At 42.5% G+C, this 14673-nt stretch overlaps 1 protein-coding gene across 4 annotated transcripts in view; it reads right to left on the bottom strand.

The window, feature by feature from the left end:
• usp54a (ubiquitin specific peptidase 54a) overlaps positions 1–14673 on the bottom strand; it is a 202013-nt gene that overhangs the window by 7678 nt on the left and 179662 nt on the right. For 2 of the 4 annotated variants that reach the window (XM_079362145.1, XM_079362148.1), the window contains exons 6-16: positions 14350–14432; positions 12686–12788; positions 12412–12558; positions 11730–11879; positions 8639–8807; positions 8132–8323; positions 7464–7598; positions 5078–5762; positions 4396–4535; positions 4128–4292; positions 2832–2951 (exon numbers count right to left, since the gene is read on the bottom strand). In XM_079362145.1, coding sequence (XP_079218271.1) covers positions 2832–2951; positions 4128–4292; positions 4396–4535; positions 5078–5762; positions 7464–7598; positions 8132–8323; positions 8639–8807; positions 11730–11879; positions 12412–12558; positions 12686–12788; positions 14350–14432 — 2089 coding nt within the window. The remainder of the gene's footprint in view (positions 1–2831; positions 2952–4127; positions 4293–4395; positions 4536–5077; positions 5763–7463; positions 7599–8131; positions 8324–8638; positions 8808–11729; positions 11880–12411; positions 12559–12685; positions 12789–14349; positions 14433–14673) is intronic. The other 2 variants (XM_079362146.1, XM_079362147.1) reach the window with 2 other exon arrangements.

Below are 14673 nucleotides of genomic sequence, written 5' to 3'. Positions count from 1 at the left end.
CAGGATATAAAAGGATCTTTGTTTTTTGGGATTGGAGGCTTCCCTTTTGTCTCATGTTTACAACCCACCTGGGAACTATAGTTCTTTCAGAGCTGGAGCCCCCCAACACACACACACACACACACACACACACACACACACACACACACACACACACACACACACACACACACACACACACACACACACACACACACACACACACACACACACACACACACACACACACACACAAACCATCTTTAAAAAGAACCAAAACACTGACAAAGGGGACAACAGTGAAATTTAGAAATCTCTTTACCAAATCTATCGTGTCTCTATGTAGGTTTTTATGAATGTACAAAAAAGCTTTTACTGTTTTTAAATACTTTTGTCAGTCAATCTTGCTCACTTAAATGTTTGTCTTTTATTCGGAATGACAAGGGGTGGCAGCAGCTTAGTCCGTGCAGACTTGGAAATGAAGGGTCGCCGGTTCAAGTACCGATGCTGACCAAAATATGGAAGTTGGTCTGGTAGCTGGAGGGGTGCTAGACCACTTCTCGAGCACTTCACTTCTTGCCAAGGTGCCCTTGAGCAAGGCACCCCCCCCCCCCCCCCCCCCGCGTCAGGGAGCGCCTCCTGTGGGCTGCCACCACACTACCACTGTGTGTGTGAGAAGCATGTTTTTGCCCCTGGGGGGGGGAATAAAGTATCCCACATTTTCAGTATTTAGGGTTTCTCTGTGTCAGACAATTGTTGTACCTTTCCAAGTCGTGGCTCATTAAAACTTTCTGGAAGATAATGATGCTGTGCCAAGTTTTATTAGAAGGAGAAGAGGGTCTTTGATCTGCTGAGGCTCGTTTCCCTGGCTGTTTTCTCTTCCTGCTGTGTCCATGTAACTATTTAGAGTCTTTTCTTTAATCATCCTGTCCGTCTTTGCATTTTATCTGATCTGTTTTTCATCAGTGAGAGTTTTTCTGTTGAAAACAAATGACTTAGTTTGTTATGCAGGGAAGACTGTCTGCTGGATGAGGCACTGGCTGTGTGTGTGTGTGTGTGGGTGTTTGCATTGGTGTGTAAGCATGACTGACAGAATAAATTAGATGAGAAAACGATTGAGCTCTGGGCAGTGGAAATGATAAGAGAGTGTGCTTGTGTCTGTCTGAATAATGTTACACACAAACACATTGGAGCCTCAGTGATGATATCAGATTTCAGCGAGCCACTGTGATGTCTGTGGTTGCCATTAGCAACCAAACAGGGGGTTAGTGGGCGGGGGCGAGGCGACATCATTCAAGGTGTTTATCTGGAAAATATAAGAGACTGAGAGGCGATATTCACTTAGAACAGATAGCTGCAATCACTTGCCACTGCTATCTTCTCCATCTTGAGCTCTGATTCACACAGCATACGAGGCGAATGATATTCAAGCACAAACAGGAACTGTCTTTGCTCTGTGCACTTCAGTCTTGTTGTGTAGCACATTGTGGAGATGAGCAGTCTGCACCTCTCCTCCTGACCAAGCTCAATTCTGACCACATTCAGATGATGAGCTGGATGGGGAGAGGTTACTTATTAATGTGACGTCATTCCTCCACAGAAGGGAAAAATGTTTTACAGCCTTCAGACCTTCTCCACACATGTTCAGAAAGGAGCCCATGAGCTGGGGCTGGGCATCCAGCACATGTGCACATAGACTGATCTAACCACTGATTATAAAAAATGGTGGTAAAACCAAGGTAGGATTTTCCTGGAATTATAAAGAGAATGTTTATTTTGTGGGTCAGGCAGAAGTGAAAGTGTTCACATGACTACTAGTAAGTTTAAACTCGATGCAGAGATTCTCCTCTGAGGTGGGCTTCTCCTGTCGTTCCAGCTCTTTGCACTTGTTCATGAGAAACTTCTTTAGAGCATTTGATCTTTTCAGCTGTTCTTTATGTCTCCTCCTGCTGATCAGTAAGCTCTCATTCTTCTCTCTACAGCAGCGCTCCATCTCATTGTTAAGCAGCACATTGAGTCGCCTTACAGCTTATCTAAGTTATACACACACACGGATCTTACTTTGACTTTTGGACTAAAGGTCTTCCTTTTCCTTTTTGGGTTCCTGCTCAAGCTGCATTCTGTTCTGTGTTGTCGTCTGGTAGATTCAGCTTTGATGAAACGCTGCTATTGAAAGTTTCTGATGGATAGTAGCAATAAAGAGGTCGGACTTTGTATTCTCTTTACGAGAATGTCTCACAGTAATATAACTTGTGGATAGGGTGGTTTTGATCTGAGTGCCTCTCCAGCAGCCCTCTTCTAGAAAGAAACACTGCACAGACTGAAATGAATCCCTTGAAGGGAAAATTGAACAAAAATTGTTGAAAACTTTTTTTCGCACACAAACAGAAACAAAGAGCTAAACCATATGATATATAATACTGCCATCCAGGCAAATTAAGCTACTGCTCTGTACTCTAAAACCAAGGAGCTCAGAAATCCCACAGTTCAGTTTATTTTTTTTACTGATGTTTTTTTTTTTTTTTTTAAATATAAAAATCTGATCTATACGCGTTATTAGAACTGAAGTAAAATATTAACTTGGCTGGCAACTTTGATTTGAAAAAAACTCCGCTGCCTCAGGGTTCAACCATTGTCCAAAACTGATTATTCCAGTTGTAAAAAGAGAAGAGTGACAAACCTTGGAGAGCAGTCGTGGCTTTAACCCTTTAACTCTCTTTTGCTCAGGTTTAGCAGCAGGAACAAAAGCTGTGCAACACTCTCGTGAATCGTTTCATGTGTCCCATGTGAGTGAGTGTGCTTTATTGATATAGGTGAGGTCATGAAAAAAAAAAAGAGTGGGAGGGGCTTACAGACTGCTTCGTTGACGGCTGACAGTGCGGCAGCAACCTCCCCGGCCTGTTCAAGACGCACCGACTGGTCCAGCAGAAGCTCAGCCTCCGTCACACAGCGCTCAAAGCCGTCACCTTTACCTACGGCACCAACACAGGGAGAGACAAAAAACACACATTCACACATTGAGCGTATTATGAGTGCTGGCAGGAAATGCAGTTTTAGGTCACTGAGTGTCAATGAACTCTTAAAAAGAAGAGAACTTGGCAGCTGACTGAATGAAACAGTTTTATTCTCCATTATTAGGTAAGGTAAGTTTTCTTGTACACAGATAGACTAGGGTTACATTGAGGGAGTCAGCTTCCTCTTATTTATACAAATAACAGCCCAAGAAAAGACATGATAGAGTGTCGACAGTGCTCAGTACCAAAAGGGTAACCTTTGGTCAAATAAAAAAACAAGGGAGAAATGTGCCATCAGTAAAAATAAGATAAGATAAAAGGATCAAATGTAAAGAAACAAAGATAACATGTAAGGTGAATAAATAGTCACTATATAAAGGGACTGTTCATTCAATGTTCAATAAAAGAAATGCAAATACTTTCAGCTTAGGGAGCCATCAAACAAATAAGAACGTTTTATTGATGGGAGGAGTTTATTGGAAACATCACCAAACAATCAAAGATAATGCTCTGGAATGCCCCTTTTTATTTTTCACCAGCCCTTTAGGTGTTCATGCCTTAATTGTAAAAGGAGGTACAGGAAAGAACCAGGCCAATCAGCCCACCAGCAAATGTACACCTAAACCAGATTTTAAGACTCACTACACTCCACCCATAGTGTTGTTTGAAGATGATGGAAAGAGAAAAAGAAAAAGCCAGAAAAAACTTACTACTACTAATATTATTTTGACTTACTTTTGTCCATTGGAGAAAGTATAGATATCTATAACCTAACATGCCCCTCCAACCCACCGTCCCCCTCCCTCCAGCAACACACACACAAACAGGTTTCACTACTGTGTGAGCCATTTTATCTTTTGTCTTCTGTGTATCTGCTGAGTCGGCCCTTTCAGCGACTCAATGAGGAACATTCCTGTTGTTTAACACACACACACACACACACACACACACACACACATACACGGACACACTGAACTTCTCACACACACAGACTTTGGATAAGATGTCTGAATGTTATTATTATTATTGTTCCTGGGTGAACCACATCTCCCATGATGCATTGTTCATTCTTGATATAACTTCCTAAAGGAATACAGTGTGTGTGTGTGTGTGCGTGTGCGTGTTTGTTTGTACCCTGGATCTGCAGCTGGTCCAGGTCCAGGTACTTGCTGGGTCGGGGGTTGAAGCCGAGTGCTGCCTCCCTCTCCTTCTCTTGCCGTCTCTGCTGCTCCTCTTCCCTTGCTCTCTTCTGCACCTCTTCCTGCAGCTCATCCAGTTCACTACGGCCTGCTGGGGGCGCTGGAGAAACACAAACAAAGACAATATTGTAACATACAGTAAGAATGCAGTTTTAAGTGTCAACACCTGAAACCAAAAATCTGAAACCCAAAAACACACGCACACAGATGTGTCGTACCGAGGTTCGCCCTGCTGGACGAGCTGAGCTCCTGAAGCAGAGCTCCACTGCTCTTTGACCTCGAGTTCTTCCAGGCTGGTCCTGAAGAGGTGGAAGAAGGCGGAGCTTTCTTCCCAACACACTCTCTGAAGAGAAGAGAAGCACGAAAAGAGGATTTAAGTAAATCTACATAAAATCCCATTTTTTGGTGAATATTTGACAAGCAGCAACAGTAACACATAGTGCTTCTGATCAATAAATTAAATAACAGAGAACATCAGAGAAAGCCATCTTGCTCTTCTACCTTGATGTAAACCAGTGCTGTTTATATAATCCTTAAGAGTGGAGCAGTCTGGCAGTATTTCAATCTAGAAATTCAGACATTTGTCTGATACAAGTTATTTGTAGGCTGTCAGGTTTAACTGACTGGACACTGACTACTTGGATGGGGTGTTACCGTTGCTAATACTAGCCAAACTTTAGACAATATTTACAAACAGACACTGTGATTAGTGGGATGGAATGGATTGTGCTTAATTGTTGTTGTTTTCGGAGTTTTTCTTTAACTTTTTATGAGCTGACAAGTTTGAATTTTCATTTTCATTTGCATAAACGACTTTAGTCACATCCTTTGCTTTACACTGGTTACTAAAAACAACAACGTGATGAGGTACTTCATTGTTCCTACCTGTCCACCAGGTTCAGGTCCAGGCTGACTGGGCTGTTGCTGTTCCTCTCGCTGCTCTCGTATCCACTCTCCATCCTCTGGATCAGCCTGGGAGGAGGGGGAGGAGGAGGTGGCAGCTCTGCTCCTCCTAGTCTATTTCCAGCTCCCCTGCTGGAGGAAGTGGGTAGAGTCCAGGAGGAGCCTGGCCTCACCGACGCCACCCTGTCCTGGCCTGGCAGGGAGGCGTCCGCTCCCTCTGTGGTTGCAGCTCCACTGTCGTCTGGCACGGAGAATCCAAGTGGGCTGTAGCCCGCCTGCCTTCGCCTCTCCCGAGTGAAGATACTGTCGATGTTGAGAGCCTCCCTTCGTGGCCTCCATGCTGGTCTGTACCTCCCTGACCCTGCTCCCCCTGAGCAGCTGGACTTGGACTCGCTGCTGGTGCTGTCGGCCTCCCAGTCCTGAGGTTTATTGGAGGAGGGGCAGGGAGCAGTAACGCTGGCAGGGTGGTGTTGGTTGTTGGTGGAGGAGGTGATTTCGGAGAGGACAGCAGCTGGTAAAGAGGAGGAGGAGGAGGAGGACAGGGGTCTGTTGTGGATGATGTTACTCATGGTCTCCCTTAAATCTCGAAGGCGACTAGTTGAGGATGAGAAGGAACAGGAAGGTTTGGGGAGGTGACGAGGAACCTTCTGCTCCTTTAAAGTCTCTCCTGTGGGAAGTGAAAGATGGAGGGAAGAGAGCAACAGGAGTGAGGAGATAGAGGAAGTAAAGTAGTAAAGAAAAAGAGTGGAAAATAGATAGAATTAGCATTAGTACAGAAGAGACGGATGAGATAATCAAAGAAGAGAAAAAGAAGAACACACAAGGAGGAGGTAAGGGACATTTAGAGAGGGGAGAGAATACAGTGAAGGACAAAATAGGTAAGTGAGTACAAAAACAAGTTAAGTTACATCAGTGTGCCGGCAAAGATGAAAGACAGAGAAAGAATGATTTATGAATGACAACTAAAGATATGAGATCAGCAACACAAGTTACTCCCCTTTGTTCGATTGTTACTTTTTTTTCTTTTTTAAACCACAGAGGAATATGTTAAGCCCAAATTAAAGCATCAACAAAGAACTTTTCCTATTATTCAACCTCCTAAATGTCCAGGTTTGTCATTGGTTCACTTTAAAAAGACTGACTTTAGTGAAACTGTTCGCTACAACAAAATAGAAAGACCTGGGAAAAAAATTGCAAATGAACATCATCAGGCCATAGAACTTGCTTTAGAAGATTTCAGCAGATATTTAGGGCTAGATGTTAATTTGATGTCATTAATTCACATTTAAAGGGGACATATTATGAAAAATCCACTTTGACAGTGCTTTTGAACATATATTTTGGTAACCCGAGTGCCTACTGAGAAAAATGCTTTGTTTCAAATTTTCTCAATTTGTGACATCACAAGTTGGATTCTGGTTAAAAATAAAAAAACCCGGGGGCGCTGGTGGCACAGTGGTTAGTGCACATGTCCTCATGTAATGAGGCCATAATCCTCACGCGGGTTCACGTCACGCTCACGTCCAGCCTGTGGCTCCATTCCCGCATGTCGATCCCTACTCTCTCTCTCTCTCTCACTGATTTCTGTCTCTATCCACTCTCCTTCCTCTATAATAAAGGCCCTTCGTTTTCTCCACCTATGGACTCCCCCTCCAGCCGAGAGTAAAACTTTTGTCCGCCATTTCTGTTCTTACTACAGAAGAGTGAGCTCGACTGGGAAAACTCAGGGGATCTCATTGCATTTAAAGAGACACACACACCAAAACAGAGCTTTCTGAGAGAGCTGGTTTCTACAGGATCACAAACCTCCTCTGTTGCTTGATTCATGTTATATTTGGACCAAAGCACAGCACAGAGGTTTCATTTAGTGCACAGGGGACGGTTGGAAAAGGTGGTAAAGGGGGATAATATGTCCTCTTTAAATCTTAAAATATCATTTAAAAAACGTTTTTTTATTAGTTGTAATCCGATTTTAAGTCTGTATGAACATGTTTGAACTGTGCCTGTGTATTTATATTAATTATTTATTTTATTTATCAAATCTGATCTAACTCTCTCTTACCTTAAGGAACGTTGTGATACATAATCATGATAATCTTTACTACAAGACCTTCTTATTCCTTATTCTAATACTATCATTAGCCTATGTATAAGTTGAAGCATAGTAGTTGTAGTGATATAAATAGTATTATCAGCTCTTAAATTAGCCAGGTAAAAATGTTAGGCATTAAAGAAAGGCTACAAGCAGATTTACATTTCACTGGCCTTTTAAATCAAAACTCAAAATATCTTGAATTATTCTTTCTGCTCTGTGATTGGCCCTTTTGCCCAAAGCCCCCAGCCCTTTATTTGCACAAATCCCGCCTACCCTCGCTGTGGTAACCGGCTGACGAGGCCTCGTTGTCTTGTTTAGATCGCCGGTGGCGGATAGAGCTCCGCCTCCTATCCCCGGCCCCGCCTCCCTTCCTCAGAGATTGGTGTTGCTCACTGTCCGTCGCGTGGCCTTAGCAACAAGAAGCATGGCGACAGATGTTTACAGCATGATCACAACACCGCTCCACACAGTGACAGAGAAGGAGGAGATGAATATGAAAGACTGAGTCCTTTAAAATTCACTTACTGTTTTTCTCTCATAATAAGATGCTCAAATCAAATGTAAAGGGACTTTTAACGGAGGTGGCCAAGCAGGACGTGCTGTGACTTAGTAACTACATGCAGAACAAACAGCTGATGGTCTGTGGTTTATGAAGCAGTTCACATCACACAAGAGGACTTCCAGTTCTTGTTTTTTTTTCTTCTTCAGGAAATCTCTTCAGAATTGTCGGGAAAAAATGTACAACATAGAGGTTTACAGGTTCTCTTACCCAAACAGGAACTCCAGATTAACAGGGTTGATTTGGTTATTTGACTTTTTAACAGTTCAAATAAACAGAACCATGATAACAATCATAACCAGCACGACCTGTCTTTACCCTTCATGTTTAAATGCTTTATTTTCTTCCAAGAACTCCTTTAAGGCCCCATCCAGTTACCCACCTAAGGTATCCAGGCTGCAGACCGAGGTGTGCAAGGGTCCGTCTGGGCGCTCGATGCAGATGACAGTTCCCTGGGAGTCAGAGGAGTAGTGACTGGCCAGGGACTCATGGTGTGAGTGGGAGGGCTGCCGGTACGAGTAGCTCTCCGTCGACGAATCGGTGCGAGTGTCGCTGGAGATTGACTGCTCACGGCCTGGTTGAGGGGGTGCAGGGATGGGTTAGTACACAAGTTGGGGCGTCAGTGAAGATGTCCATGTGCTCATAGAAACACACACACATAAATGATGATACAACACTGCTGCTACAAGAATTAGGACTTCTGCTACAAGAACAACAGCCACAATATCCACTACTTCCATTACTTCTCCAACTTAGCTGACTTTGAGTTACCTCAGACTTGTCTGTCAAAGAACTACCACGACTACAACAAGTACCACTAACTCTGGTTCATTTACCTGAAAGTTTGCTGTTGTGCTACTACTACGACTCCTAGCTGTGTTGTAGTTACCCGAGTCTTCGCTGTCGTAACAAGCCTTGTGGAGTTGTTGGAGATCGAAGCTTGAGGGGAGGTCCTGCACTGACACTGGGGTCCCACGGGGGTCGGCGTACAGCAGCAGCAGAGGCTGGTAGTGGCCCTTGATGCAGCGGGAGACTACGTCCTTCCACTTGGGACCGATCTGCAGAGGAACGACAAGGACAAACGAGAAAGCATAGCTGTCAATAAAACTGATAATAATGTGTCAACCCGACAAAGTCCATCTGACTTCTAGTGATGGAAAAAAGTGAAGAACAATGGCAGCATGTTTGTCTTTGTTTCTACTTAGATGCACCCCCCAATCAGTTACCATAAATTGCCTATTTGTTAGTTCTTGTATTTATTTCTTGTTACTTTTTGTTCACCTGTGGTCCCAGAACTGTTTGAACAGAAGACATTTGAATCACCTTCTGCTACAAAAACAACATCCACAAGAAGCACTATGATGGAAGGGGCCTTCTTTAAATGATGATTTAGGCGGTTGAACACTGTGAGTCATGTTTATGTCTCAATATTTCCACTGTAATCCTGTTTGGTTCAAAGAATACACACGTTTATTTAGCGAGAGAAAAATCTTTCTTACAACTTAAGTATTGCTTTAATATCGTGGTGATCGCTAGTTTTAGTTTGGTTTCGACTGACATTGACAGAAGCATGTATGATCGCAGTATGTACAGTATGTTTGCATTGATGCTCTGCTAAGATTATGATTAGCTTATTAAAAAACACTTGTGACAAAGTTTTTTTGGCAATAAGCAGACATTTTAAAAAGGTGAAGATTAATCTTTGGATGGTTAGAAGACAATGGGAATGACTACAAAAATAAAAATCAATACCTAGGAAAAACAAAAGTCTTTAGTAACAGCTGTGGCATCGTGTGTCTGCTAAAGAACATAAAAGAAATTATGATTTTCTGTGTGAACACGTTTAACTCATTGTTTTTACTTTGCTTCAACTATGGATCCTAAAAAACTTGATAATTAATTTAAATCTTTTACATCCATCGTAACTGCAATCATTCTCCAAACATAGCTGCAGCCAAAGTTGTGGACCGCAGGTGCACTGGGATTTTATAGCTCAGGGTTTTCAGCTGTTGCTTACCTTCATTAATTTCTTTCATCATGAACCAAATCTAGTTTAAAGGTGACTCAAAACAAATAAAAAAATGGTCCATCCCACCCTGGATCTCAATTCCGTCATAAACCAAAACTCCTGAGTTCCAACTCAGCCCTGGTGATGTCACACACTCACATACAGAAGATATTATCATTTTAAAAGAAAAACCTTCGGATCAAACCATCTGCGGGAGTTTTGAAGTGGGATATCGGGAATACAGCAGCAGCATTAAACACATGTAGTTCACCTTGATAGCACGGCTCAGCAGGTAAAACAGAGACGGCAGCTGAAACGTTCGAGGCCGCTGCAGCCCCTGCTTCGTCAGGCTTCCTGCCCTCTGTCCGTTTGTCTTTTTGTGCGACAAAGACTCCTCCCGTCTGTTATTTCGACCTTTACTCCATTTTCCAAAAGTCCACATTTATGTCCATCTCGTCAAACTAACAGGACGTCACGAAATCCAAAACGGCAACCTCTCCATCAGGCATGCGTCGCTGGGTGTGGAAAAATGTGTGTTTGTTCAAGAGGAAGAGATGTAAAATGAAAGTGTGCAGCGTGGGCAAAAGTGTCGGCTGGGGTGGGATGTGTGCTTGTGTGTGTGTGTGTGTGTGTGTGTGTGTGTGTGTGCTCTGACCACACCCTCAGTTCTGTCCAGCTGTACTGATAAACAATGGAGGGATATCCTTGTTTTTACAACCAGCCCAGAGAGGGGGACAGAGACAGAGAGGGAATGTGATATCTCATTCCGACACTGTTATGAGATGGCAGCAATAACAGAAAACAAAACATAACACTGAGAGAGAGAGAGAGAGAGAGAGAGAGAGAGAGAAACTCATTTCAGTTTGAGAGTTGAACAGGAGACTGGAGCAGGCTGGAAAAGGGGGAAGAAGAGGACAGTTAGAGGGAGAGACAGGAGAGGAGCCAGGATGGACAGGAAGAGAAAGAGCAACGACTACAAGATGAGGTCATTTCCTGTCCTTAAACTGGCGCACACACACGCCTGTGCCTCTTTACCTGCGAGGACACACAGTGAGAGAAACCATCCCTTTGCTCCAAGTGTTAAAAGACGTATTCTGTTGCATCAACTGTATGTTTAGTCTTGATATTCGTTATCACTAAGCTTCAATAAAATCTGTTCCACTGTGAAGTTAAGAGTCAACATGACTTTAGTTGAAACAAATAAGTTAGACGTGATTCTCGGTATGAATTCAAAAGCATCTCAGAAACACACCACATGCCTTTTTGCAACACAGTAATCCAATAAAGATAAATTACCAATATTAGTAATCTCAGATTAAAACACATTTTCTGTGGTTTGCTTTGATGCCAACACAAACTCCGTCTGTAATCCTACAATGGCTTCACTCTGAAGTTCCAGTTTTCAAAGTTGTCTGACCAATCTTTTTCTTCACCATTCAATCAGGAAATAGTGACACAGTCCCTGACTAATACTTTAGACAATGGAACCTGATTGGTCAGACTTTGCCTTTGTCAGCTAATCATCTACTGTCTTGTTTTTTATGCTCATTGAGCCATGATGTCATTTGAAAGTATTTGTCTTCTAGAGTTCGAATCACATTTTATTCTTTGATAGGACTTCATTCCTCCTTTTTCTCACTCATCAAGTCTGCATCATGGTGACATCGTAACGATATTACACAGGCCCGATTACACTTACATACCTTTCCATTGCACCTCTCACCAAAGTAGGGAAAATCCAACACCATCCCCCCTGTGTTTCCATGAAGTTGAACTAACTTGGTGTTACACCATGTCAATTAAATGACATGGTGTTGTTCCTTTAATGTTTTTGAGAAGTGATTGTCACAGTGTGCACAACACTGGTAACTAGTGTGAAAAAGGGGACGAGGCAGTTTCTAAATCATGTGACACTCACGTAACCTGAACACTACCAACCACTGTATGCGACACGACGCCTGATCGAGTATACCTCCTTAACGTGTGCATCGTCAAAGTACATCCATCGTCGGATCTTCGTCTGGAAGAAGAAAGTGGAGTAATGTTTCCCGTAGTAACACACCATGCCCACCAGGTAGAGCTCCGCCTGACGAGCCTTCTCCTCCGTCACCCTGTAAAACAACTGCAGAGAGGGAAGAAAAGAAAACCAGTTCATCGAGGAAGCTGAGCTTAACTATTTACTGTCTTTATTTCACTGTGTGTGGATGACCCGGATATTTATCAAAGTGCTTGTTCAGGTGAGTGTTTAACTCTTACAACTGAAGAACAGGAATGCTTTACCATTGCCCTCTTTACCCAGAAGCCAAGAGAAGCCAGGCTTCCTCAGTTTTTCATTCTAATATCAATATAATAATGTTATTAAAATAAAATACTTTGTATAACAGGTTAGGTCATTCCTCTGTGCTGCCATAGACGTGTGATGATATGATGGCGGCTAAGAGGAAGCCCTCTGAAGGTGAGCAGACTGAAATGTTTTGTAGTTCCTAATTTCTTGAAATATTCTGTAATTTTTCCAAAACGGTTGAAGTTAAAGGTTACGTGAGGTACGGTGGGTAAGCCTTTCACACGATTATTTTGATGAATTTACACTGCATGGCGGAACAATCTCCCTGCCAAAGAAATATCCTTTTCAGAGGGTTTAAAAAGTGTCTCACATCTCCCAGATGCAGGCAGGTTCCTAGAGTGTGTATGACGTCTTCAGCGAGGTCTGAGTGATCCGAGTCCCAGACCAGGCCGATGGTGATGATCTCCGGACTGTTGAGGAGGACGCGAGCCATCCTGAGCTGCTGACCACACTGACTCTAAAGAGGAGGAGGTTTACATCAGCATGAAGCAGTTTAAATTCATTATTCTGAGAAACTGTAAACTTTACATTTTGGGAATTTTTCTTTGACTTGTAAAAAATGGACACCGGTAAAAGTGTCTCACCGGACAGCTGCGCAGGTCGCCCATGCTGGCGTTTCTCAGAAGCTCTCCAAACATGCCAGGAGTTGCTTTCTCCCTCGACTCCAACATCTTCACTGCCTGGTTACTGAAGAAGAAGAAGAGGAAGAGGAGACATGAGCTCTCCTTTCTCGATTGACTTTAATGGCAATAAAGTTTGAATTAAAATGTATTTAAAAAAGAAAAGAAAAAGAAAACAGACAGATAATTATGGGTTCACTTCAGGGACTTTATAAGATATAAGCAAGAAACAACTTTGCTCATGTGGTCATGAACACACAAAAACTCTTGATTCATTAAAGTGGTCAGAAGAGGAAATCTCTGAAGAGTTGGTTCTGTTCAGTGAATTGATGAGTCTCCTCTTCATCATTGTTTTGAGCGAGATAATCAATAAAGCACGCTGCATCATCATACAGTAGGAGTGTAAGTATCATGTTACTTAGTTAACTAAACTGTTAAACATGCTAAAGTATTAACTCATCCACTGCTGCGTAGACTTAGGCAGCACTTCATTTCCGGACCACTAGAGGCCGCAGAGCATGTACAATACTCCTCCTCCAATGAAGGTTGGATAATTAAAAAGCTGACTAACATCAGTCGTCCTGCAGATTTTACTTTAAAAAAAGTCAAAACATTTTCCAACCATTGAGGTGAATAAAAATGATTGGATCTCACTTTTCAGGTTTTGTTATCCTATAAAAATGATGTGCTGTACATCGGTAAGTAATTGTGGCAATACTAAAAACAGACCATATATGGCGTCATAAGACTATCGTAGCACTAGTGATTTTGCCTTACGCGAGAGGGAAACACTTTCTGAACGAGATAGACCAGATATGTGCTGAAAGGAGAATTTTTAGGCATTTTGTCTGAAGTTTTACTTCAAAACTAAATATAAACGTTGATTCTGCAGGACTGAACACCAGAGGATGGTTTTTGTTTTGGACAACCACACGACTGTCTCTCATATTATACATCAGTGTGAATTATATTCCTCATTTTACTGTTTGTTTTTTTTTGTGAACCCGGTCAGCTGTTATGTCTTTAGCTTCATAGTGGAACCTAGAGGTGATTTGTTGAGTTATTATTTCAGATCTTTTAACTGTGAATTCAACGTTGTGTACAATACACAGTGTTATACAGTGCAATCATTTAGAGCCGTTTCATTTTTTAACACCTTTTAAGTCTCTGCTCATGTTCTACAAGACAGATGATGATTCATTAAAGTTAAATCCCTTCAAGATTGTATTATATTACACACACAGACACACACACACACACACACACACACACACACACACACTCCACTGTTTTCCCACCTGATGGATGAATCACCTGTATGCATGATGCATGTCTGCTAGTGTGTGTGTGTTTCTGTGTGTGTGTGTGTGTGTGTGTGTGTGTGTGTGTGTGTGTGTCTGTGGGGGCGTATTTGCACCTATGAGCAACATCTCAGTAGCCATGATAAATTAGTGGGTTGCCTTGGTGACCCTTGCGGGTTACCTAGCGACAGTAGTTGGAGGAGAGGTGTGGCCTGAACTTACCTTTTCCGAGACAAGATCTAAACATAGAGAAACACACACACACACACACACACACACACACACACACACACACACTCTCAAATAAAACACACACACACCACTTACCACAGAGAGGTGGTGGAGATGTAGTGGACCATCTGAATGAAAGGCAGAGGGTCTGAGGACGCTCCACAGCTGCTGCACACACACTGCCAAACAAACACACAAAAGATAAAAATGGTAAACTTCTCATACTATTCTGTAAATAGATGGACACAGACAGGTTATGTTGGAGAGGGATATTTTTAAGAATAAGTAGTATGCTCTATGCCTAACGATTAAAGAAGATTTATAAATAAAAAGCTACCACATGGTCAGCTGATGGATCACTGAACGGCTCTTTAACCAACCAGTTCCCCCTCTTTCGCTCTTTTTCTAAAGCATCACTGG

The sequence above is a fragment of the Symphodus melops genome, assembly GCF_947650265.1.
Source record: "Symphodus melops genome assembly, chromosome: 15".
Lineage (NCBI taxonomy): Eukaryota > Metazoa > Chordata > Actinopteri > Labriformes > Labridae > Symphodus > Symphodus melops.
Note: the sequence above shows the minus strand (reverse complement) of the source record. Positions and strands in the feature narration are given on the sequence as shown.